The 25,599-nt window shown below is 51.1% G+C and overlaps 3 protein-coding genes across 3 annotated transcripts in view; all 3 read right to left on the bottom strand.

Annotated features, from left to right (window-relative positions):
* The window catches only part of LOC102445187 (zinc finger protein RFP-like), a 397,132-nt gene extending 390,844 nt beyond the window's left edge, over positions 1–6,288 (bottom strand). The window contains exon 1 of the mRNA XM_089770706.1: positions 6,162–6,288. Coding sequence (XP_089626832.1) covers positions 6,162–6,236 — 75 coding nt within the window. The 5' untranslated portion in view covers positions 6,237–6,288. The remainder of the gene's footprint in view (positions 1–6,161) is intronic.
* LOC102446492 (butyrophilin subfamily 2 member A2-like) lies at positions 1,212–6,302 on the bottom strand. Its single transcript, XM_075918084.2, has 4 exons — positions 6,162–6,302; positions 4,798–4,967; positions 3,840–3,862; positions 1,212–3,520 (listed from the first exon to the last, which is right to left on the bottom strand). Coding segments are annotated over exons 2-4 (576 nt in total). The 5' UTR covers positions 4,800–4,967; positions 6,162–6,302; the 3' UTR covers positions 1,212–2,969.
* Positions 6,303–10,109: 3,807 nt separating this feature from the next.
* LOC149522058 (E3 ubiquitin-protein ligase TRIM7-like) lies at positions 10,110–25,195 on the bottom strand. The gene is made up of 7 exons (XM_089771461.1): positions 25,025–25,195; positions 23,797–23,892; positions 21,583–21,813; positions 18,762–18,784; positions 17,415–17,542; positions 16,609–16,641; positions 10,110–10,863 (listed from the first exon to the last, which is right to left on the bottom strand). Exons 1-7 carry the CDS (start codon positions 25,193–25,195, stop codon positions 10,298–10,300), a joined length of 1,248 nt encoding a protein of 415 aa, XP_089627587.1. The 3' UTR covers positions 10,110–10,297.
* Between the last annotated feature and the right edge of the window lie 404 nt (positions 25,196–25,599).

The following is a 25,599-nucleotide window of genomic DNA, read 5'->3' as shown; positions in this document are numbered from 1 at the left end:
TGGAAGCCGGAGATGTCAAATTCAGGGCAGCCTTGCCCTGGGCAGACTGCCTCGCCGGGTGTGCGCCATCACAACATCCCAACTCGGGTCAGACTTTTGGTTGAGAAAGCCGAGTTCACCCCAAGTCTCTGCTCGCACTGGGAGAGGTGGTGACCTGTGGACCGGAGGCGTCCCACAAAAAACCCCACCACGGCCACAGAACACGTTTCCTCTTCTGCTTTTTTTCACGGAAAAGCAGACACGCTCTTGCGAGGAACCCTGTGCAGCTCGTGTCACCTGGCCCTGCCTCTGCTTAGGGGCCAGACATGGCAGCTCCTTCTGAGAGCAGCACGGAGCCAGGGCAGAAAGGGAGCCCCCCTCAGCCCCACTGCACCGCTGACTGGGAACCACCTGAGGTAAGCACCCCCCAGGCAGAGCCCGTATCCCAAACGCCCCCTTCTGCTATTCAACTCTCCCAGGCCCTGCACCCCAACCTCCTAGCCCTCAACAGAGTCCCCTGGAGCACCTCAACCCCTTGCCTCCAGTCAGAAAACGCTCCCACACCCAAACTCCCCTCCAGACCCTGCACGCCACACCCCCTCCCCCCACTCCTATCCTAGACCTGGGCCCCCTCCTGCCCTCTGCTCCCCGTCTGCCCCACTACTCTAGACCTGACCCCCTCCCACAGCCGGCAGCCTCTCCCGCCCTCCAAACCCCTGCACCAGCACAGAGCCCCACCCTGCACAGCAAACCCTTCGTCCCCAGCCCTGCCCAGACCTTGCACCCCCAGCTGAGCCCTTACCCCACCCTACCCCCTGAACCCCTCATTTCTGGCCCCAGCCCAGAGCCCACACCCCCTCCCATGCCCCAGCCCGGGGAAGTGAGTGAGTGAGGGTGGGTGAGATTGAGCGACAGAGTATCTGGAGCGAGTGGGGGCGGGGCCTCAGAGAAGGGGCGGGGCAGGGGCTTGTTCTCAGGGCAGGGCAGGGCAGGTGTCAAGGTTTTCCACTCTGGCATGATAAATGCAGAAGTGGGGGCCAGCAGAAGTCCCCCAAATCCTTCTCTACCAGGCTTTGGTATAAAGCTTCCCCCCAAAATCTTAACTTAGATTTGGGGGATAAAATCCGCTGCCACCACCCAAGTAATAATAAAGAAACCAGGGAGAGACTACTTGGGAAATCTCACCCCGAAAGTACAAACCAGGACACAAACAGTAACCAATACCAGGGTAATAAAAAGAAAAGAGAAAGAACGTTTATTAACACCACCGTATTCCCGTTGCAAGCATATTGACTAGATGGAAAAGTTACACAGTCATACTCATGGGGAAACTCCTCCATGGGCCTAGAACTTAGCTCCAAAGGAAAGCAAAAACATTTTTAAAAGCGCAGACGTCAGATCCCATTTCCCAAACTATAAAACCTAGCGGATTTATCTAGACTTTACTCTACTTACAGAAGTGCGAAGAGCCTGTTCTTGGAGGGAGACATTCTGTCTGTCTCTCTCAGTAACCCAAGCAAAACTGCCAGAGACAAAGGAGGGATAAACCCAAAATTCCTTTGTCCCAGTTTGAAATTCCTACCCACATTCCTATTGGCTGAATCTACCTGACTTAGGTACGGTTAACCCCTTAGTTCCCAGGCTGCTGGCTAACCCTTATGATCATGACAGCAGGGCTGGTCGGGTTTGTGTAATTAAACAGAACAGCAGGGTTTCACCGATCGATGCCTGCGAAGTGGCTGTTGGTGAGCAAGTGGCTGGCGAGGAAAAGTTGCGGGATTTGCTGGCTGGGCAGAGGACATTGGGGGCTTCTGGCACTGGAGAACAGTTTGGGATTGGGCAATAAATCATAATAGCTGAGGCTTCATTGCAACACGCTCGGCTGTGAATGGATCCATAATGAATTGAACTCAGCACCCCTGAAAAGCAGGCCTGGGGCAGGTACAGCGCAGGATTTACACTAAAGAATTCAACTGGCTCCGAGGTTTGCCCCACTATTCAGACTTTGATCTGCAACTATGTCAGAGACAATATGGACCTTTTCATTGACACCCACAATTCTACCGCAGGCAACTTTAATAACATGACCACACAGCAGCGACAGCATGCATTAATCCCCCTTGAACAAGAACCGGCATGGGAGAGAATTCAGCTACAATAACCTGATTGCAGCGCAGTAGGGGTGGGAGGTACCGGAAGTGAGCCGGGAATCAGCTGTCCCAGCTCACGCCCTGTCCCTCTCGCAGCGCGTCTACTTTTTAAAGGTATGAAGAGCCTAGCGACTCTTAATACATTTAAAGGGAGAGCTGCCGTGGGGCTAGTGCCAGGCTGGGGGCTGACACCGCTGCGGTTCTGGGATCCCCCCCCTTATCAACTAATCAAGAAGTTGATGGAAATTACCCACAAGTTCACATCTCCACTCAAATGACATTGGTGCTTTGGAAAATCCCAGCCTGTGTCACTGAGCAGCACAAGTTCGATTGACAATCGAGGGGTCGTACGTCACTTTTGGTTCTTTTCAAAACTCCAGCCTTGGCCCCGCGCACACACGAACCGCTGTATTTAAATACCTATGGGCTGCGTGTGGCTAAAAGGATTTTCACCCTCCTTGCGCTGCTCTTCATGCCTCGGCAGCCAGACCACCCCCGGCTCTACCTCCCTCCCCCCCCCCCACCTATTCAGTCCGGCCTCCCGCTGTGCTTCTCTCCCCCCCTCCCCTCCCCACTTAGGGGTCTCTCCCTGGTCCCTCCCACGGGAGGCTCTGCTCTTCCTTGGTGGGATCTGCCCTCCCCACTCTGGCATTGGCCTCCAAGGAGCAGAGAGACCCAGCCTAGAGCACCAGCCATAGGGCTGTGGCCAGAGCATCTCTCCCCCGCCAGCCCTGTCTGTGTGAGACTGGGGGGAGGGGCTGGGGGCAGAGTCCTCCAGGGTCATGGAGAGGAGGGGGAGGGGGCGAGAGGAGCCTGTTTCCTGCGGGCAGAGGGGGTACCTCAGGGGCACAGGGAGAGCTGGCAGGGTAAGTACGAATCGGAATCCTTGTAGCCCAGACAGCGGAAGATCGGGCGGATTCTCTCCCCGGCGAAAGGGGCCGGCGGGAACATGAAGATCGATTCCACGCTACCAGCATCGTAAAATGCCACCCGCCCCCCTTCGCAGTCCAGATACACCCGGACCCTGCGGGGCATCCTGCCCTGGGGTAATGTGGTGCCTTGCCCAGGGGCAGTGAGAGCCCAGCACCGATCCCATTCGCCCTCCACAGCCCAGACCCCCTGCTCAGGGCTAAATCTAACCTTCCCCTTCCTGCTCACAGGCTCCCTGGCCACCCCCAAGCCCCAGCGTCCCTGTCGCTCCACATTCACCTCCACCTCCCAGTAATGTCTCCCCGAGGTAAAGGCCTCACGGCCCAGCACACAGCGCTCAGGGTCAAATCTCTCCGGGGTGTCGGGCAGTGACTGCCATTTGCATTCCCATCTCACACGTCTCCGATCCTCCGACACGACGAGCTGGGGATGGGCCGTGTCTGGATCCAGAGTCACGTCGGCTGGGGAGAGAGAATCCGAGCGTGAGGGGCAGAGCCCGGCCCTGGGGAGGGTCCGATCCTGCCCGGGACAGAACCTGCCCCAGCTGGGGAGTGACTCAGGCATCTTCCCCCTCCAGGCTTCCCCCCGCTCTGTCCGGGGAGCAGCGCTGAGAGCTCAGCCCCGTGCCGGGGGACTCACCCAGACCAGGGACAGGGGCAGGATCGGCTCTGCTGAGCCAGGCCCCCACCCCACAGTCTGACTGGCAGACTCATCTCTATCAGACATTCTTAAATACCCTGCACGGGGAAGTGAAAGGGGGAGAGAGAAGGATCCACCTACCTGTGCAAGGCACCTTTGATGCCCTAGAGGAGACAGAGAAGAGGAAATTCAGTTTTCCCCGATGGAGGTTCCCAGTGAAATTGAAATGATTTGCTATTTATTAACACAAACAAACCCATTCAATGTGTTGCCTTCGCTCCCATGAAAAAAGGCAGCAAGTGCAGGATCTAAGCCTAAGGTTTTTGTCTATGGAGCTCACTAGCTCGGTGCGTTACCCCCTTGGGCACATGGAATCAGAGGGCTCAGGCGGGTGATGTGCGGAACAAAGATCTCCCGAACACTCACGGCTTTGGGAACGACCCCTTCTGCAGAAGGCAGGGGATCAGGAGGGAAGGCTGCCCCCAGGCCATGCTATCCCCAGGCTGTAAACTCTCTCCCCGCTCTCCCTCAACCGTTCTCAAGGCCCATACTGAGAGCTTCTTGGCGGCCACAGGAAGTCGGGGCTGGAGGAGAACAATGGGATTGGGGAACAGAGTCACTATGTGGTAATGTATGGCTAAGTGTGCATTGGTTCCGATTTGAATTTGTTATCTTCTAATTCTATTGGATTTCCCTTTGGCCTTGCACAATGAGGCAGGCAGAACAGAGCTCCTCGAGGGATGGAGACTCCACTACTTCCCTAGGGAACCCATTCCAGTGCTTCACCACCCTCCTAGTGAAATAGTTTTTCCTAATATCCAATCTAGACCTCTCCCACCACAACTTGAGCCCATTGCTCCTTGTTCTGCCACCTGTCACCACTGTGAACAGCCTCTCTCCATCCTCTTTGGAACCTCCCCTCAGGAAGTTGAAGGCTGCTATCAAAACCCCCAGACTAAACAGACCCAACTTCCTCAGCCTCTCCCCCTAGGTCATATGCTCCAGCCCCCTAATCTTTTTGGTTGCCCTCCTCTGGACTCTTTCAATGCGTCCACATCCTTTTTGTAGTGGGGGGCCCAGAACTGGACACAATACTCACATTTGGCCTCAACAGAGCTGATAGTTTAGCCACATACTCATCCCGCCTCTTTTCAATTTCCTTCTTCAGCTCTTCCCCCGGGCCAGCAGGAGTCGCTCTTGTTCCTTCAGAAAGTTGGACAGTTGCTCAAACTCAGACACAATTTTCTGCTTGTCAGTTTCTAGCTGTTTCTGAAATCACACAGTATGAAAAGGGAAAGCAGAGGAGAGGAACAAAGTGAATTGTGGGACATTATATAAAGATGTGCGTATGCAGATGCAAACATGGCATTGCAACCCCAGAGAATTTAACATCTGTTATTTTATGAAGAGCTTACTCATCCTGTTTCTGAAGCACTCTCTAGACCCTCATGCCCTAGGAGCAAGCAAATCAGAGCAGATTTCTAACTCAAATCTTTTCATGCCAAGTACTGATATAGACAGTTCTGTGCACATTGTGATTGGCTTGCTTTGGCCCAGAACTGTATTTTAAACACCAAAAAGGACCTGGAAAAGGTGGTTCCAAAGTGGGGAAAGTGCATAAAACACAGCACACTATCTTGAGGACAATATTTCAGGACTGCGAACCAATTCCCAGCACAATCCTGTTAACCCACTGCAGCCCAGAACCACTTTTGAACACTGTCAAATGTTGTGGAGCAGAAACATTTAGACCTATCTAAACATTCCCAGAGTATGTCTACACTTGCACCCTCTTTTGATAGAGCGATGCAAACGTAGACATTTGAAATTGCAAATGAAGCTGGGATTAAAATATCCCACGCTTCATTTGCATATTCGTGGACCAGCACTATTTCAAAATACCTTATTTTGAAATAAAAAGCGCTGTTCAGATGTGGTTATTTTGAAAGAAAACCCTTCTTTCGAAATAACTGTTAAACCTCATTTTAGGAGGAATAAAGGTTATTTTGAAAGAAGGGTTTTTCCTTCAAAATAACCACATCTTAACAGCGCTTTTTATATCGAAATAAGGTATTTTGAAACAGTGTGACTCCACAAATATGCAAATGAAGATATTGTAATCCCGGCTTCATTTGCAATTTTGAATGTCTTCATTTGCATCCTTCTATCAAAAGACATAAACATAGCCCCAGTGAAAAACAACAGACTCTAATCTCTGACTTGCCCAGTTGAAAGATTCTTCCCCAAAACGTACAACAAATAAAAACATCTGAAAAGCTGAATCAGTGACAGTGGTTTATGTGGTGGTGTTACTCAGAAGTTACTCAGAAGTCAATACCGAAGCTGACTACGCTTATTTCATACGCCATGTTTCAGTTAGGGACTTCTTCTTTTACGGTATCTGCTGTTTTTGCAATTATTTTATTTAAATGCCCTCCCTGGCTATTTCCGCTGGTTTCTTACCTGGTAAGCCTTTGCAGCTTCCTCTATGGGAACCACGGTGTGGTCTTTGTGTTCTTGGGACAGGTGGCAAACCATGCAAATGGGGATTTGGTCTTCTTGGCAGAAGATTTGAAAACCCTCCTTGTGTTTCTCACACACTCTCTCCACTTCTGGCTTATTTTTGTGAGTCCATTCTCAGCGGTCTGGAGGCTTCCACAATATTCCTCAGCTGTCTGTTCGGTTTGAAATTCCTCTGGGAGAAGGTTTCTCTGCACTCCGGACAGCGGAAGTTTCTACTCAGTCCCTGCCACCACTGTGATATGAAGGCTTGGAAGAAATTGTGCCCACAATCCAGATACACGGGATCTTTATCTGTACACACTGACCAACTCAGGAGCGTGTGTCCTGCCCTCGCAGCAGCCACGGCTGCTTCTGCACCGAGGGGAGGAAATTAATTTCCTTTTCTCTTCTCAGAAATGAGCTGAAATGAAAGTTCAACACCAAATGTTCCTTTCTTGATCAGTTTCACTCTCGCCTGTTAGTCTTCTGAGTTTGGACTCAAAGGGAGGCTGGACCAGAAACACTGCAAGGGCAGCACCTCGCACAGCTGGTCCCAGCCAGACGTGACACACAGCCAGCTGGCAGAACAGAAGGTTTATTAGTTGACAGGGATACTGCGTAGAACAGACTTGTGAGCACAGGAGCCAGAAGCAGCCAGCACAATCCAGCTTGGGGAGAAAGGGGCTCAGAGCCACGGCCCCCTCCATGTATCCTCAGCCAGCTGAGACTCACTCGCACACTCAGAAACTTGTTGTTGGGAGGCATGTTCGTCCTGCCATTTGGGTTTCGGCATCGCTGAGGCCTCTGGCGAGAGCGTTGGTGGTCGAAGGGCCTCTGTTGCTGGTGGTGTTGCTGCCACTGATGTCTGACGTAGGTCCCAGCCCTGCATGTACCCCTGCCTCCTGCTTTGTCCAGCTTCCCAGGCAAAATGTGTCACCTGGTTGCACACTCCTCCCAGACTCACGTTACAGAAAGCCTGTGGATCTAAGGCAGGGATTATGGCAGCTAAAGTCATCATTTTGAATCGTTGTTTCTTGAGCTATTTGTTCAAACGGCGGAGATCTAGGATGGGGCGCCAACCTCCGGACCTCTTCTGGGTGAGGAAATAAAGTGAGTAAAAGCCCCTGTTCCTGAAATCCTTTGGGACTGGCTCTATAGCACCGGGAGAGAGAAGGCGGACGACTTCTAGTTGGAGGAGGGTCTCGTGAGAGGGGTCCCTGAAGAGGGACGGGGTGGGAGGGGTGGTTGGTGGGATGGCTATGAAAGGGATAGGGTAGCCAGATTGAACAATCTTGAGGACCCATCTGTCCATAGTGATTTTTGCCCATTGATGTAGAAAGGGCCTCAGCCGGTGGTGAAAGAGCTGGGTCGTACGATTCGTGATGCTGCCTGTGACTGTCTGCTCGCCCTCGACCAATCCATCAAACCTGTCGCTTCTTGTTGGGAGGCATGTTCGTCCTGCCATTTGGGTTTCAGCATCGCTGAGGCCTCTGGCGAGAGCGTTGGTGGTCGAAGGGCCTCTGTTGCTGGTGGTGTTGCTGCCACTGATGTCTGATGTAGGAGTAGTCATATCTGCGCTGGTCTGGTGCCGCGCCAGCGGTAGAGCGGGTCGGCGCTGTGTAGTCCGGCACCGTGCGGTGACTCAGAGCCGGTGCCGGCGCCGGTGCCGTGATGGTCGGGTCCGAGGCTGCTCTCGGAGCCGGCTCAGCGCTCTGCACCGGAGTGAAGGGAAGCGGCTGAGCTGGTGCTGTCCGGGGAGCCGGCGTTTGGGAAGCCTCCCGTGGCCGCCTCGGTTTCAGAGCCGCTGAGGCAGGGGGACGTGGCTTTACATTGCCAAACGTCCCAGGTGTGTCTGCCTGGTTTTCCCTGCCATTAAAGGCAGCTAGCAGGGATCCCGCTGGGGACAGCCTTGCCTTCTTTTGGAGGCCTGTAGTGGGGGAGGAAGCCCGGCGTTTGTGGGGCTGCTGATCCGAGTCGGCTTGCTGTGATTGCAGGCCTCTGTCAAAGAGGAGCATGCGAAGGCGCCTCTCTCTATCTTTTCTAGCCCTGGAAGTGAGTTTTGTACAATGGGCACACTTCCGGGGGATGTGAGTTTCCCCCAGGCAACGGATGCAGTCCGAGTGGCCTCCAGGCAGGAGCCGCATTTTTTTTTTGCCAGCAGCCTGAGGCAGGTTTTTTTTTTTTTTTTTTTTTAAGTAGCAAAGAGACAGCTAGTTATTCAAATGTTGGTAACTTGGTGATAATGTCTCTGTTCTGTCGTCTTTGTTCCTTTTCTCTTTTTACTTTTTTTTTTTTTTAAGGTGAAAGCAACTATGTACAGCGGAGTTGACGGGAGAACAGCTGAGAGGCGGGAGGTAAGAGCGGTTTCTCTTCTTACTCCCGATAGTTCTGTCTTTTTTTTTTTTTTTTTTAAATAAGGAGAAAAACAAGGAAAAGAGAGAAAAATAGGATTGTATGTATGGGGGAGGGGGGAACGAGAAGGAGTCTAGTTCAGTGAGTGAGGTAAGGAGCGTGGTTCCAAGCGTCTGCAGCCTGAGGCGGTGAAGAGGAACCGGCAGGAGGCCGGACCGCGCGACACAGAAAAGAGCACGAAAGCCGCGAGCCCGTGGCACATGCGTGGTCCGGCCGAACACTGCTCATCAAAAGCTTCCGTCTGCAGTGCTGAGGCAAGCCCAGCACCCCCCATAAGTGGAAGAAGAACTCCTTGTTTCTGGCCCTAGCTCAGAGTTCAAACCCCCTCCCACACCCCAGCCCCCTGCCCCAGCCCAGAGGAAGCGAGTGAGGGTAGGTGAGATTGAGCTGGAACAAGAGGGGGCGGGGTCTCAGAGAAGGGGCGGGGCAGGGGCTGGCTCTCAGGGCAGGGCAGGGCTGGTCGGGTTCGTGCAATTAGACAGAATGGCAGGTTTTCACTGATCGGTGTCTGCAACGTGGCTGTTGGTGAGCAAGTGGCTGGCGAGGGGAAGCTGCAGGATTTCGTGGCTGGGCAGAGGATATCTGGGGCTTCCAGCATGGGGAACAGTTTGGGATTGTGCAATAAATCACAATAGTTGGGGCTTCATTGCAAAACGCCCGGCTGTGAATGGATAAATAAGGAATTGAACTCAACCCCCCTGAAAAGCAGGCCTGGGACAGGTACAGAGCAGGATTTACTCTAAATAATTCAACTAGCTCTGAGGTTTGCACCGTTATTCAGACTTTGATCTGCAAACATGTCAGAGGAAATACGGACCTTTTTATTGACACCCACAATTCTACTGCAGGCAACATTTAGAACATGACCACACACCAGCGACAGCATGCATTAAGCCCCATTTAACAAGAACCAGTGTGGGAGAGAATTAAAATACAATAAACTTATTACTGCAACATCAAGGAGATTTCTACAAAATTAAGAAAAACGAGTTACATGCAGAACAAATATGACCAGTTTTGTGCAGTTTGAACCCCATGAAAACAACTCTGCTGTGACGGAGGCTGGGCATTTCGGTTTTTGTTCGGTGCATCTCGAGGAGCGTCTCCCGGCTCTTCATACATTTAAAAGAATGAAGAGCAGCGGGAGTGGCAGGGGTACCAGGAGTGAGCTGGAATTCAGCTGTCCTAGCTCACTCCCGATCTTTCCTGCAGCGCGTCTACTTTTTAAATATGTTAAGGGCCTGGTTCTTTTCAAAATTCCAAGCTTTGTTCCTTGCACACATGAACCGTTGTATTTAAATACGTATCGGCTGCGTGTGGCTAAAACGATTTTAATTCTCCCTGGGCTGCTCTTCCCACCTCTGTAGCCAGACTTCCCCCGGCCCTACCTCCCTACCCCCCATTCAGTCTGGCCTCCCACTGCGCCCCTCTCCCCACTGAGGGGTCTCTCCCTGGTCCCCCCCACAGGTGACTCTGCTCTTCCTTGGCGGGACCTGCCCTCCCGCTCCAGTGTTGGCCTCCAAAGAGCCTAGAGACCCAGCCTAGAGCCACCCACTGAGCTCCCCAGCCATAGAGCTGTGGCCAGAGCATCTCTCCCCCTCCAGCCGGGACTGGGGGGAGGGGCTGGGGGGCAGAGTTCTCCAGGGTCATAGAGATGAGGGGGGAGGGGGTCAGAGGAGCCCGTTTCATGAGGGGGGAGGGGGCACCTCAGGGGCACAGGGAGATCTGGGTGGGTGAGTGCAAAGGGAAATCTTGTTCCCCACACAGCGGAGGATCAGGCGGATTCTCTCCCCGGCGAAAGGGGCCGGCGGGAACGTGAAGATCGATTCCCCGCTACCAGCATCGTAAAATGCCACCCGCCCCCCTTCGCAGTCCAGATACACCCGGACTCTGTGGGGGGCCTGGCCCTGGGGCAAGTCGATGCGCTTCCCAGGGGATATGCAAGCCCAGCACTGATCTCCTCTGCCCTGCACAGCCCAGACCCCCTGCTCAGGGCTAAAGTCGACCCGTCCCTTCCTGCTCACAGGCTCCCTGGCCACCCCCACAGCCCAGATTCTCCCTCCCTCCACCTCCACCTCCCAGTAATGTCTCCCCGAGGTGAATCCCTCCCGGCCCAGCACACAGAGCTCAGTGTCGAATCTCTCCGGGGTGTCGGGCACTCGCTGCTGTCTGCGTTCCCATGTCACACGTCTCTGATCCTCCGACAGGACGAGCAAGGGATGGGCCGTGTCTGGATCCAGAGTCACGTCGGCTGGGGAGAGAGAATCCGAGCGTGAGGGGCAGAGCCCGGCCCTGGGGAGGGTCCGATCCTGCCCGGGACAGAACCTGCCCCAGCTGGGGAGTGACTCAGGCATCTCCCCCTCCAGGCTTCCCCCCGCTCTGTCCGGGGAGCAGCAATGAGAGCTCAGCCCCGCGCCGGGGGACTCACCCAGACCAGGGGCAGGGGCAGGATCGGCTCTGCTGAGCCAGGCCCCCACCCCACAGTCTGACTGGCAGACTCACAGCCCCTCCAGTCTTGGGCCTGGGGGAGAGACGGGCGCGGGGGGGGGGGGGGAGCAGAGGGAAGTGATTTGAAGCCTCCTTTGTCCTTCCTTTATTCCCCTGACCCCGGGTGTGACGTACAGGGGCTCAGGGGGCAGAGCAGAGACAGCCCCCGGCATGGCCCCAGCCCACTGCTGCACCAACTGCTGGGAACAGGATCCCTGCAGCGCCTGGATGCCCATGGCACTGACTGGGGGGCTCCCCGGGGTAGGAACCACTTTCTCTGCTCTGTTCCCAGGCACGTTAAGGCCCCTTTGCAGCAAACAAGGGCCTGACAGTCAGGCCCAGGGCGTCTTCCCCACCTGCCCCCCTCCCCCCACCCAGACGTGAGCAGGGACCCTGGCACCGTGGGAAGATCCCGGCTGGTCACAGAGAATCCAAAGTCCCCTTCTGCAATGAGACCCATTTTCACAGGCCCCTCCTGGTGCCCAGCCCCTCCCTCCTAAAGGCCAGAGCTAGCGGGGAACAGAAACACGGCTCCCCCAGAGCCAGCGCTGGCCTCCGTGCCTGGGGAGCTGAGGAGGGCACCGCGCACTTACTGTAGATCGGCTCATCTCATGCCGCTCTATTGGGGACTTTCCAGGCCCCACAGCTACACACTGGCTAACACAAAATTGCCACCTTCCGGAGCTCAGTCTCCTGAGACTTGCCCAAGACACAGGCATTTTACACAGAAATGACACTGAGTTTTCAGGCTCTTGCTCTTTGCACTGCCCCCTCCCCAGTGCGTCGGCATGTGACAATTAGTGTTGCCCGTTCTGCCACCCATAGCAGATAAGGTGCTTTTGGATCCTGTGACGGCAGCTCTCACCCTCGCATCTGCCTGTCTCCCCAGTAATTAACCCTGCCGTCCGTTCCCGCATCAGTTCTCTCCCCACCCAACCCCCATCACCGTCACCCTGCCAGGTCAGTGCATGTCTAGGATGTAAAATACCCTTTAATTGGTTAACTGGTTACATGAGTGTGAGGAGAGGGGGTTGTGATGCTAGGCTGCTCTGTAGGGACTCTGTGCCGGGCCCAGTGGGGGATGGGGGGCTCCTGAGCCAAGGCAGGTAGACAGTCAGTCAGCAACCACACCTGGCCAGGGGAAGGAGTTTGAAGACAGGAAGGGATGTGGCTGCCTGGGGGGAGTGAGTGACCAGGGCCTGGGAGAAGGACAGTCTGGGCTGAGGGAGATGAGCAAGGCAGACTAAAGCCAGGATGGGGGTGGGGAGCCCCCGAACCCCTACGCCCCAGGATGGATAAGGCTGTCTGTTCTCAGTGTACCCTGCTGACATTGCCTGTGTCTCTGAAAACCAATACACTTCCTACTCTACTGGCCGGCTGAGAGTCACATCTGGCTGTGGACGGGGTGCTGCATCGGGGGCTCCCCAGCACGTCGTCACACCCTGCACAGTGGAGCTGGTCGGGGCTGCACCATCCCCCACCAGTTAACTGTAACCGGTAACATCCCTACAGGTGACCCCTCTATCCTCACCCAACCCTCATCATCACTACCCTGCCAGTTCAGTGCATGTCTAGGATGTAAAATACCCACCCGGCTCTCACCTGATCTGCTCAGAACCCACCATCCGTACAGCCGCCCCAGCCCGTCAGCCCCCTCTTGCTTCACGCCCTCCTCAGCCCCGGGGCCATAATAAAGCCCCCCAGCCTCATCTCTGCTCCAGTTCGGGTCTGTCTACACAGCACGTTATTTTGGAGAAACGCCCGTTACTCCGAAATAACACTGCGAGCGTCTGCACAGCCGTCCCGTTATTTCAAAATAATATCGAAATAATGGGTGGCTTATTGTGGCATTTGTAAACCTCGTTCCACAGGAATAAGACCTCTTCTGAAAGGCTATTCCAGACTAGCGGTTGTGTGGACGCTCCACTGCAGCTATTTCAAAATAACTCCCCCCCAGGGCCATTCAAAGTCATTGCTCCCCAGTGATTCCTGGGGCTCTAAAGCGAGGTAGCACTTCCCCATTAGGGGAGCCTGCCTCCGACTCATTTTGAGGCTTCCCTGTAGCCTAGATGCACTATTTTGAAATAAGCTATTTTGGAGTATTTCTTCCAGAATAGCTTAATCCAAAATAAGTGTGCAGTGTAGACGTAGCCTTAGGATGCTTCATCTTCCCCAGGCCTCCGGGCTACGGTGGGGTCTCCTTTTCTGCTTCTCATAGTGCCAGGAGAGCAGCAACACTACACTGCAGAGTTTCTGAGCAAAACCAGATGTCTTTGTGCAAAATCTCATGGAGCAGCCACACCTCAACCGCGTTTTTGCACAAGAAAATCTACAGTAAATTGGAAGAAGAGAGGGCTTCTTGTGCAAGAGTTATTCCTCTTTCTACGAGGAAGCAGAGTTTTTGTGCAAGAGCTCTTGTTCAAAAAGGTGTTTGTGGACGGCAAACAGGAGTTTCTTTCACACAAAAAAGCCCAGGTACTCTGATTGTCATTAACAGAATGGCCCTCAGAGCTTTCTTGTGCAAGAGTGTCCATGCAGTGTGATGTTCTCTTGCACAAAAGCTCTTTACTTTTTCAATGGGCTTTTGCAGCATGGGCGCACTCTTGCACAAGAACTTTCTGCGGAAGATCTCTTCTGCGAAAAGGTTCTTGCGCAAGAAGCCTGCAGTGTAGACGTAGCCTAGGGGAGCTGACAATGGGAATTCCAGTCACTCCCACAGCAGCTGGCAGGATTTCTATGTAAAATGAAGCCTCACTTTTAGAACTGAAATGTCAGGATTTAGTTTTCAACTGCAGCTGAAACCTTCGCCCCCGACACTGGAAAGTTCTATCGCGAGGTCATGAGTAAGTCTTCATGTTACTCAGAAATCACATCTCACATTCAAATCATGAGAGCGGGCTACTGTGCTAATTTGTGATGCCTGCCTGTCTCATTTCTGACATTTTTAATATTTTTTCTTTTGACATAAAACAGAACTGTCAATTATTGTGTGCTGAATTTCCCTCTTCTCAATTGTACCGCTCGTGCATTTGCTAGTGTAATAATGTGGCTGGGGGGTGTGATGCTTGTGCGTGAAGAGTTCTGCAAACGAGATGAGATGGACTCTCTGATTTCCCAAAAAGGATAATTTTTAAACTTTTTTGTAGCGGCAAACTGAGGCAGTCCATGGTATCTTGCTGAGAACTGACAACTCAAATCCTAAATTATTAAGGCCAGGCCTGGGAAGCACACAGACAGCAGTTAACTTGACCCTGGTCATCCTGGCAACCACATTCCAAAGGGCCTCACTTTGATAAACGCCGGTACCAAACAACCACATGGGATTGTTTTTCATTGTTTGTTTTATTCCTAGAAAATAAGCTTGGATCCCAAAGATCGCACCAAGGCAATACCACCCCCACGGGAGACACATTATATTTCCGGCCAACAAAATGACCATCAACATGCCTTTGTTTATGTTGGCTTATTTAGCTTGTTAGGAATAATTATTTGTATTAGAGATAATATGTTTAATTGGGAAAGTGTAACCTTCATAGTTCATTTGCTTATGTGCACATCTCATTTCCACCGCTAGACATATCAAATCACTTCCCCTCCGCCTATCTGTTGCCTATATAATCTAATGTATGTTTTGGTTAAGTCAGTGCTCACCAGGTTAACCCCTGACTCAGTGGTCTCCAACCTTTTTACACCCAAGATCACTTTTTAAATGACAGACCAAGCCAAGATCTACCGCCCCGCCCCTTCCTTGAAGCCCCGCCCTCTCTATTCTCCTCCTCTCCATCACTTACTATCCCCAATCCTTATACTGCTGCTTTTTTTTTTTTTAATCTTCTGTAGGAAGAGGGGACGAGGAGTCCTGTGGCACCTTATAGACTAACTGAAGTGTAGGAGCATAAGCTTTCGTGGGAAAAGACCCACTTCGTCAGTACCCCTCGGATACTGTAGGAAGAGGTTTGTCCAACATTTGGCCTGTCTAAACTGGACCAAATGTCAGAAAAACCCCTTCTTTTGGAAACCCCCTTATTCCTCGTGGAAAGAGGAATATAGGGGTGACCAAAGATCATGTTTGCTCTGCCACTAAAAAAAGTGGAAGAACAAATGCAACCCTGGATGCAGAAGAGTTTTTCTGGGATATCTCCGGAATCCTGAAAAACTCCTGCAGTCTAGCCAGACCCCCGCTGGGTTGAGACAGGATGTGTAGGCTCTGGGGTGGGAATGAGGGATTTGGGTGTGGGAAAGGGTGAGAGGTGCAAGCTCCGGGAGGAAATCTGGATGGAGGAGGAGGTGGAGAAGGGGACACTGGCTTAGGGAGGGGCCTCCAGGCCAGGCAGTGTTGGGATACTAAGCAAGCCACAGGCTTGTGGATGTGAGGGTGCAGGAATTTGGGTTGGGGTATGTGAGGGGCTCAGGGCAGGGGGTTCCAGTGTTAGATAGGCTCAGATCTAGGGTCTGGGGAAGGGGGAGTGCAGGAGTGGTTGTGGCCAGATGGGGGCTGGGCCCCAATTGGGGGTTTGTTGGCCAGGCTTCATTTTTAAATAGAATACTGTGTCAAACACAAAAAGTTTCTGCATTGTCTTTATTTATGAGAATGGCAGGGAACCTGCCTTGAGTCAGGGGTCTCTGACCCACAGAAAAGTCATTCGGGAGCAGGGGACACAGTACTGGGGAGGGGTGCTAGTGGGTTTTGGGGCAGGGAACAGGGTGCCAGTGGGGGCAGGAGAGAGGGGGCAGGGTGCCAGAAGGACAGGTTTCTGCAGCAGGGGACAGGGTGCTGGGGGGGACAAGGTTCTGCAGAGGGGAGCAGGGGGACAGGTTTCTGCAGTAGGGGACAGGGTGCCAGAGGGAACTGGTTTATCCAGGGGGGGCAGGGTGCCGGGGGGGCAGGTTTCTGCAGAGGGGGGCAGGTTTCTGCAGCAGGGCGGGGGGGGGGGGGGCAAGGGAGTGGGAACACGGGGCCAGGAGGGCAGGGGACAGGTTTGGGGCAGGGGAGAGGGAACAAAGTTCGGGAGCAGGGAGTCCCCTACACCAGCCAAGGAGGGAAGCCTCCGTCCTGCACTCCCTCCAGGCTGACTGCAGGGCAGCCGGGCTGGAGCAAAGAGAAACAGCTTCTCTTCACTCCCGCCCGGCTGCCCTGCGCTCAGCCCGGGAAGCTTGCTCCAGCACAGCTGGAGCTAGGCGTAGCTTCTCTGGGCTGGGTGCACCTACACTCAGTGTGTCCGATATTATTCCCTACATTTTTTATTTCCTTGGGGATCCACTGCTCCCCCCCGCCCCACCCTTCTGCCCCAGCCCCTCTGGTTACCCCAACAAATATTAAAAAATTCTCACTTTTGACAGAAAAGAATCAACTTCTCTCGTTTCAGGAAAGATCTGTGTAGCCACTGCTAACAGGGCATCAGCGCCCATCACGTGCAAAACGGAAAGAAAACCTGAGCTGTGGTGCTGTCGATACACCACTGTACTTCATAGGAAAGCTTTCACTCCCCCTCTGAGCCCAGAAATTTACCTTTGTTCAGCTGCTCTCTAGACGCCAGCATGTCTAAAGGAAGAAACGAGTGAAAAAGATTCAGTGTCGTGTGTGTGAGCAGAGTAACTTGTTAATGTTCTAGCACAAAAACAAAGTGAAAAGAAAACCCCAGGGTCCCAACTCCCACCGGACCACACCCAGGGCTCTGCCTGAGCCTATGATCCTGCAGGTGAAGTACTGATTCTTGCCCATGGCTCTGTCCCAGGCGCCGCACACAGGGTCCTAACCATTGGCCCTGCATTCCAGGGTCCTCTGGGCTAAGCAGAGGAATTTCTCTTTGCATATCTTCTTCTGATCTCACTTTCGAAAGCTCCACTTTTGAATGTTAAAGTAGTCTGGATGCAGGGGTTTTTTTCGGGAAAAGAACTCTTTTTTTGAAACTTCATTTTTTAAGGAAGAGAGATTTTTTCCAAAAAGGGTTTTGTTCCCGAAAAAAACCACATCCAGTCTACTTCCTCTTTTGAAAGCTCTACTTTCGAAAGTGAGATCCGAAGAAGATATACAAATTCCTGTGGAATACACATATCCTCTTTCGAAAATAGAATGTAGTCTACACATAGCCTTTAGTTCATTTAGCATGGACACTATCATTCGCAGGATTTTCCTCTTCCCTCTTTTTCTGCTTTAAATGTTGGGGTGTTTGTGCCTCTTGCTCCACTCACCTGAAGAAGAGGATTTTGCCCATGAAAGCTCGTGATATTATATATATTGGTTAGCCTCTGCGGTGCGACAGGACCTCTCAGTATAGTATATGTGAGAACATTCTCAAGGTGACAGTTAATTACCTCTGAATGTTTTCACGACGATTTTCATGACGACGTCCAGGGATCCATTTCTTTGAGACGATTCCCAGACTTTCCATTTCAGTTCAGAAGAAAACACCACAGGGTTCTGAAACTTCTCCCTCTCGCACCTGCAGAAGAACCGCCCGGTGTTACTTGCGATGAAGTTCACTCAGGTCTGCGTCTTATTTAAATGAATTTTATCACAGTGAACAGTTGCAGGGTTAACTGCTCTATTGCTCCATGAATTGACAGACTGTCAGCTGGGACACTGCAAGTTTCCTCTTCATTTTAGTGAGACCAGTACTGGAAAACTCCATCCGGTTCTGGTGCCCCATTTTAAACTGGGCATTGAAAACTTGGAGGTACAGGGAAGAGCCGTGACAATGATCTGAGAGTTGGTAAGAGATGCTGCTGGGGAAATGCTGCTCAGAACCTGGGGACAGCTGGAGAGTCCCCAGCTGACCCCAGGCTCCAAGGTGCTTCGGCATCTTAAAGGGGCAGTGCTGCACATCTCAACCGCGGATTGGCTGTGTGATAGTTGCCCTTTGAAATGTCGCGTTGGGGTTTCAAAGCAGCAGCTCCACACAGCTGATCCCTGGCTCAGCTGTGCAGCGCTGCCACTTTGAATTACTCCTCCCCTTCTTTGCTGCCTCTCTCTCGTGGTGGGGAAATTGACTAGTCAACTAACCCTTTGACAAGCAAATCCTTATTGGATAGTCGACTAACCCTAAACATCACCAATGGGAAGGCTGATCAGGCTCTCCCTGAGTCCAGGTCTGCACTAGTTCAGGTCAAACCAAGCTGCCTGCACTTTGCCTTGTTCTCACGAGAGACGCGCGGCCGACTCCGGCTATTTGGGATCCGGTTCAACCCTCCGATCTTTCAGCAGTGCCACCGCCTGGCCAGATCCTGCCCATTGCAGCAGCACAGTGCAGTGCTTGGTCTGTATTGAACGTCCCCTTGAATTGACCTTAATCCTTCTGCCCTCCGCCCTCTGTCTCTTGTTGAGACTGTAAATTCATTGGCGCAGGGCCGGTCTCTTCCTGTGTCTGTGCAGCGCCCAGCATCAGCGCCAATCTGTGTTTGCCTTTCCCCTTTGGGCACCACCACAGTGCTCCTAGTCAAAGCACACGCCAAAGGCTGTAGAGCAGGGTGTGTCTGCCAGGCACAGCGACAGAGATCACTGTGTGATAGGAAACAAGACACCAATTGCTTATTGACTCCAACTCTCCAGCTGGGAGCCAGTCCCACACTTTGTGCTACTGGATCCCGGGAAGCCATGTTGTGGGTCTCAAATCCCTTCCCTGCACGGGGAAGTGAAAGGGAGGGAGAGAAGGAGCCACCTACCTGCGCAAGGTGCCTGTGATGTCCTAGAGGAGACAGAGAAGAGGAAATTCAGTTTTCCCCATTGGGGGTTCACAGTGAAATTGAAATGATTTGTTATTTATTAGCACAAACAAACCCATTCAATGTGTTGCCTTCACTCCCGTGGAAAAGGGCAACTTCAGAAACGACCCCTCCTGCAGACGGCAGGGGATCAGGAGGGAAGGCTGCCCCCCGGCCGTGCTGCCCCCAGGCTGTAAACTCTCTCTCTGCTCTCCCACAACCATCCTCAAGGCCCATCCTGGGAGCTTCTTGGTGGCCACAGGCAGTCGGGGCTGGGGGAGAACAATGGGATTGGGGTGCAGAGTCGCTATCCTGCACCCAGGCTCAACGCAGGGGACGCGAGGAGAGAAGAATGCTGCCCACAGCAGGTATTAATTACAACACAGAATTGGACCTGAGATACCAATTGGAGAAGTGCAATAAGCTACGTTTCCTGTTTCACCTTCTGTCTTGTTCGCCACTTAGGGTGTGTCTAGACTACATGCCTCCTTCAACGGAGGCATGTAGATTAGCCAGATCGGAAGAGGGAAATGAAGCCGCGATTAAAATAATCGCGGCTTCATTTAAATTTAAATGGCTGCCCCGATCTGCCGATCAGCTGTTTGTCGGCAGATCAGGGCAGTCTGGACGCGATGCGCCGACAAAGAAGCCTTTCTTCATCGGCACAGGTAAGCCTCGTGAAACCAGGTTTACCTGTGCCGATGAAGAAAGGCTTCTTTGTCGGGGCATCGCGTCCAGACTGCCCCGATCTGCCGACAAACAGCTGATCGGCAGATCGGGGCAGCCATTTAAATTTAAATGAAGCCGCGATTATTTTAATCGCGGCTTCATTTCCCTCTTCCGATCTGGCTAATCTACATGCCTCCGTCGAAGGAGGCATGTAGTCTAGACACACCCTTAGAGGCACTTGTAGAAAATTGAAATAGTTATAAGGCTGTGGGAATTCTAACAACTACTGACACATTGAGGATATCCTAAGTAACTAGCCAATTAGCCCGTCATAAGACGGGGTTTTCAGGTCTTTCCTCCACCTTGGTCTTCTTTCCTGAGCCTCCAGTCTCTCGCGCCGTCTCTCTCTCTCTCTCTCTCGCCTCCTACTGCCTCCCCCTCTCTGTCTCAGCTCTCCTCTGCCTCCTGCCTCTCTCGCCTTCTGCCTCTCTCTCCGTTTCTCTTTCTTTCTTTCTTTCTTTCTTTCTTTCTTTCTTTCTTTCTTTCTTTCTTTCTTTCTTTCTTTCTTTCTTTCTTTCTTTCTCTTCTCCCCCTCCTGCCTCTCACTCTCCCTTTCTCTTCTCCTCTGCCTCAGCCTCTCCCTCCCCTCCATATCTCCCCGTCCCCCTTCCCCTTTCCCTTCCCCTCCCACCGTGGTGCTCGGCTGAGTGCTGCCTGCTCAGCCAGGCCGCCGCGAGGGAGGGAGGGAGAGGTGGTGACGTACACGGCCAGGGGATGGGGCCATGTACGTCACCGCCCCGCCCTCCTTCCCCTCCTGCTGTGGGGGATCCCAAACGGCCCCTTGCACTGCTGGCTCCCCCACGGCGGCCCGACTCAGGGATGCAGCACTCAGCTGAGTGCCACAGCGGGAGGGAAAGGGGGCGGTGACATACACGGCCCCGCCCCCTGGACGTGTATATCACCGCCCTGCCCCCTTCCCCTCCCTCCTTGGTGGCTTGGCTGAGTGTTGCACGCTCAGCCAGGCCGCTGCGGGGGAGGAGGGGCGGGTAGGGTTGCCAGACGTCTGCCAGCGTGCTAGTCTGGACGCTCCATAGTCGACATCAAAGGCATTTGTCGACCTCCCTGGTAAACCTCATTCCACGAGGCATACCGGGGAGGTTGACAAATGCCTTTGATGTTGACCACGGAGTGTCCAGACTAGCACGCTGAGCCGACAAACAGCTGATCTGAGCCAACAAACAGCTGATGGCCAAAGCGCGGCAGCCTTTTAAATTTAAATGAAGTGGCAATTATTTAAAACGCCACTTCATTTTCCTATGCTGTAGCCAGAGGCATGTAGTCCAGACATACCCTCTGGGAGCTTATGTATCAATTTTAAGGCCAATATTGAAGAGTGCCCAAATCAGGCATAAAATGGAAACTTTGCTTCAATTTTTGCTATTTCCATAACTAAAGACAGGTTCCATCTTTAAGCTTTTCTAGCTAGTGTTTAGAAAAGCCAGACTATATCAGACCTGAGCTCCATCTTCTCAAGATCGTGTCTGCAAAGATGGACAGTCCTAGATGCTTCTGAGTAAGATGTAAGATATTCAGCTTTCTAACAGTTTGCGACTGGCTGAAGCAATGAAGCACGAGATTTAACAGCACTCTAGATATTCCTGTGATCCATATAAATATCCGATCCCTTTTTTAGTTTTCCCAAATATTTGGCCTTGACAGCATCCAGTGTCAATGAGTTCCACAGTCTAATCTGGTGACGTATGGAAAAGTGTGCATTGGTTCAGATCTGAATTTGCTATCTTCTAATTCTATTGAATTTCCCTTTGGCGTTGCATAATGAGATAGGCAGAGCAGTGCTTGGAGTCTGCTATTTTTGGAGGAGTCTTTTCCCATAAAAATTCAAAAGATTTTTTTTTCATTTAGGGCTCGAGCCAATGCCCACTGTACACAAGAAGTGTATTTCCACTGACTTTATAATCTATATTTCAAAATATAATCTATATTTTAGCAATACTCTGAGTTCTGAACTTTCACTGTTGCTTTCCAAAAGTGAGCAATTAGGAGGCTTTCTTTCCATGCGTAAGGTTCTGGGGTGTTTCTAAGACTCTCTCACCTGTAGGAATTCTATCACTGGCTGCTGGCACTTCTGCTCCATCTCACTGATCAGGGAACGGACCGAGGACAGTTCCGAGGACAGTTTGGCAATGTACTCATCCCGCCTCTGTTCAATTTCCTTCTTCAGCTCTTCCAGCGGAGCCAGCAGGAGTCGCTTTTGTTTCTTCAGAAACTTGGACAGTTGCTCAAACTCAGACACAATTTTCTGCTTGTCAGTTTCTAGCTGTTCCTGAAATCACACAGTATGAACAGGGAAAGCACAGGAGAGGAACACAGAATAAATTAAGGGACACTGTATAAAGATGTTCGTATGCAGATGCAAACGTGTCACTGCAAGCTCCCAGAAGTTAACTGAAAGAACATATTTGTGCAGTTTCTGGAGCACTCTCCAGCCCTTCATGCCCTCGGAGCAAGGAAATCAGAGCAGATTTCTAACTCAGAGCTTTTTCATGGCAATGTCTAGCAGTGATATCATCATTAAGGACCGGCTCCAGAGCTCACACAACTCAACCAGCATCTTTCCAATGACTGCAATAGGCTTTGAAGTCCTAAGTGACCAGCCTTCTCTGGGGCAGGGGATACCTACAGCAGCTGCACAAATTGTCCTGTTTCACAGCGGTAGCCGTGCTAGAGTGTGTCAGTAAAAACAACAAAGAGTTCTCTGGCACCAAACCGGCTAGTCTTTAAAGTGCCCGCGGATTCCTTACTGGTTTTGCCTTGTTGGGGTTATCCCTGCTGAAAATCAAGCAGGCTGAAAACTGGGGAGCTTGGGTGGCAAAAATAAAAATAAATAAAAAAATAAATAAATGATTTAAGCAGGGGAGGTGAATAAAACTAATACGTGAAATTCTGAAATTGTTTCAATACAATTAAAATTCTAATTTGAAATGACACAAAAATGTTTGCTTTGTTTTGAAATTTCCTCTCTCAAATGGAAAATTTTGTTTCGGATGACTTTTTCACATGGAAAAAATATCTGTTTTCTATTAAGCCCCATTCATCTACATGACGGGTTTTCTGGCTGAAAAATTACACTCCCATTAACAGTGAAAATATTTGGATTATATATTAACATATATTATTAACCTGTAATCATAGATATATATTAATATATAGTATTAAGACTTTAGAGAACAATTTCTTTTTACAGTGACCAGGGGCAGATTAGAGTGCCACGGGGCCCAGGGCAGCGAAATTTTGCGGGGCCCCTCCTTTGAAACAGCGCATGCACTGTGGCGCCACAGCGCATGCGTGGGGCTTCAGGAAATGCGGGGCCCGGGGCAGCCGCCCCGCTTGCCCTGCCCTAAATACGCCGCTGACAGTGACAATACATAAGGAATAGTCTTTCACAGAGGGAACCTGTTTCTCACTATTTTTCTAATGAACTTTAAGCCGTGTGTGGATAATCATAGAATCATAGAATCATAGAATAATAGGACTGGAAGGGACCTCGAGAGGTCATCGAGTCCAGCCCCCCGCCCTCAAGGCAGGACCAAGCTCCGTCTACACCATCCCTGACAGATGTCTATCCAACCTGTTCTTAAATATCTCCAGAGAGGGAGATTCCACCACCTCCCTTGGCAATTTATTCCAGTGTTTGACCACCCTGACAGTTAGGAATTTTTTCCTAATGTCCAATCTAAACCTCCCCTGCTGCACTTTAAGCCCATTACTCCTTGTCCTGTCCTCAGAAACCAAGAGGAACAAATTTTCTCCTTCCTCCTTGTGACACCCTTTTAGATATTTGAAAACCGCTCTCATGTCCCCCCTTCATCTTCTTTTTTCCAAACTAAACAAGCCCAGTTCATGAAGCCTGGCTTCATAGGTCATGTTCTCTAGACCTTTAATCATTCTTGTCGCTCTTCTCTGTACCCTTTCCAATTTCTCCACATCTTTCTTGAAATGTGGCACCCAGAACTGGACACAGTACTCCAGCTGAGGCCTAACTAGTGCAGAGTAGAGCGGCAGAATGACTTCACGAGTTTTGCTTACAACACACCTGTTGATACAACCTAGAATCATATTTGCTTTTTTTGCAACAGCATCACACTGTTGACTCATATTCAACTTGTGGTCCACTATGACCCCTAGATCCCTTTCCGCCATGCTCCTTCCTAGACAGTCGCTTCCCATCTTGTATGTATGGAACTGATTGTCCCTGTACAAATAATGTCCCTGTACAAATTTGCATCTAAATAATAATAGCACTTACCAGCAGTTCTTGGCTTTTCTTTTCCCCACTCAATTTAAATGACTGAATCTTGTCTCTTTCCTCCTTGAAAATCTTCAGAGAGATCTGAATTTGGTCCTAACCAAAAAACCAGAAGACTCTACTTAGTTTTGGTGGCTTTTGGAGAAATTTCTGTCTTTTTATATTTTCAAGATTACTAAATACACAACACATTGAGGGTGTGGTCTAGGTACCTGGCTAAAGAGTCATTCTCATGCATGTGCTCTCTCTTTCTCTCTCTTTCTTTTGTTGGTCTAAATGTCTCCTTCTTCCTGTTGGCACAGCTGTGAGGAGGCAGATAGAGGAGGTCCCACATCACAAAACCCCACAGTCTATGGGTAGGGCACTCACCTAAGAGGCCCAAAATGGTGATTTTAATCAGTGAAACTTTTGCAAAATCCCACAGGTGCTTTTACAAACAGTTCCAGGAACAGACTCAGACCCCATGGTGATTGGCCTGTTTTGGCCCAGAACTGTGTTTTAAACATCAAAAAGGACCTGGAAAACGTGGTTCCAAAGTGGCCCAGAGGGCAAAACGTATAAAACAGCACATTAGCTTGAGGACAATATTTCAAGACTGAGAAACAATTCGCAGCACATTCCTGTTAAAACACTGGAGCCCAGAACCACTTTTGAACACTGTCAAATGTTGTGGAGCAGAAATATTTAGACCTAGCTACATATTCCCAGAAAAACAACAGACTCTAATCTCTGACTTGCTCAATTGGGAGTGGTCCAGCCCCAAAACGTACAACAAATAAAAACAACATCTCAAAAGCAGAATCAGTAACAGTGGATTATGTGGTGGGTATGACCTTCAGTGTGCCCTGGAAGATGAATTCTGTGGAAGTTTGGATCTTCCAGAAGTTACTCAGAAGTTTTAAGAGGTGACAATACTGAAGCTGACAATGCTTATTTCACATGCCACGTTTCAGTTAGGAATACTTCTTAGGGTTGCCAGATGGTTTCAACAAAAATACCGGACACACTTGATATTACATCACAATCGACATTCCATCTTATTTAGAAAATACGGGATGGTTCTATTTTCTCCATTTATTTCCCGAACAGAAAGCTCAAATTCTGGACTGTTCAGTTCAAAACTGGACATCTGGCGAACCTAATACTTCTTAAGGTCCTACAGTATCTCCTGTTTCTTTCAATTATTTTATTTAAATGACCTCCCTGGCCATTGCCGCTGGTTTCTTACCTTGTAATCCTCAGCAGCTTCATCAATGGGAACCACGCTGTGGCCTCTGTGATCTCGGGACACCTGGCAAACCACGCAAATGGGGATTTGGTCCTTTTGGCAGAAGATTTTAAAACCCTCCTTGTGTTTCTCACACACTCTCTCCACTTTGGGCTTTTTTTTTGGCTCCATTGTCAGCGGTTTGGAGGCTTCTACAATATTCCTCAGCTGCCTGTTCGGTTTGAAGTTCCTCTGGGAGAAGGTTTCTCTGCACTCCGGACAGCTGAAGTCTGTACTCAGTCCCTGCCAGCACTGAGTGATGCAGGCTCGGCAGAAATTGTGCCCACAATCCAGACACACGGGATCTTCAAAATAATCTAGACACACCGAACAAGTCAGTTCACTCAGGAGCCTGTGTCCTGCCCTCGCAGCAGCTACGGCTGCTTCTGCAGTGAGGGGAAGAATCTTAGTTTCTTTTTCTCTTCTCAGAAATGGGTGGATTCTGCAGTGTGAACACCAAACCGGTTCTGACTCTGAATACATTGTCTCTTGTTTCTCTTGGGAGTCTAGAAACACCTTTTGGCTCAGATGGCAAA

The sequence above is a fragment of the Pelodiscus sinensis genome, chromosome 19 (genome assembly GCF_052426305.1).
Source record: "Pelodiscus sinensis isolate ZL-2025 chromosome 19, ASM5242630v1, whole genome shotgun sequence".
In the NCBI taxonomy this organism is placed as follows: domain Eukaryota; kingdom Metazoa; phylum Chordata; order Testudines; family Trionychidae; genus Pelodiscus; species Pelodiscus sinensis.
The sequence above is the reverse complement of the archived record's forward strand: the minus strand, read 5'-3'. Positions and strand labels throughout refer to the sequence as shown.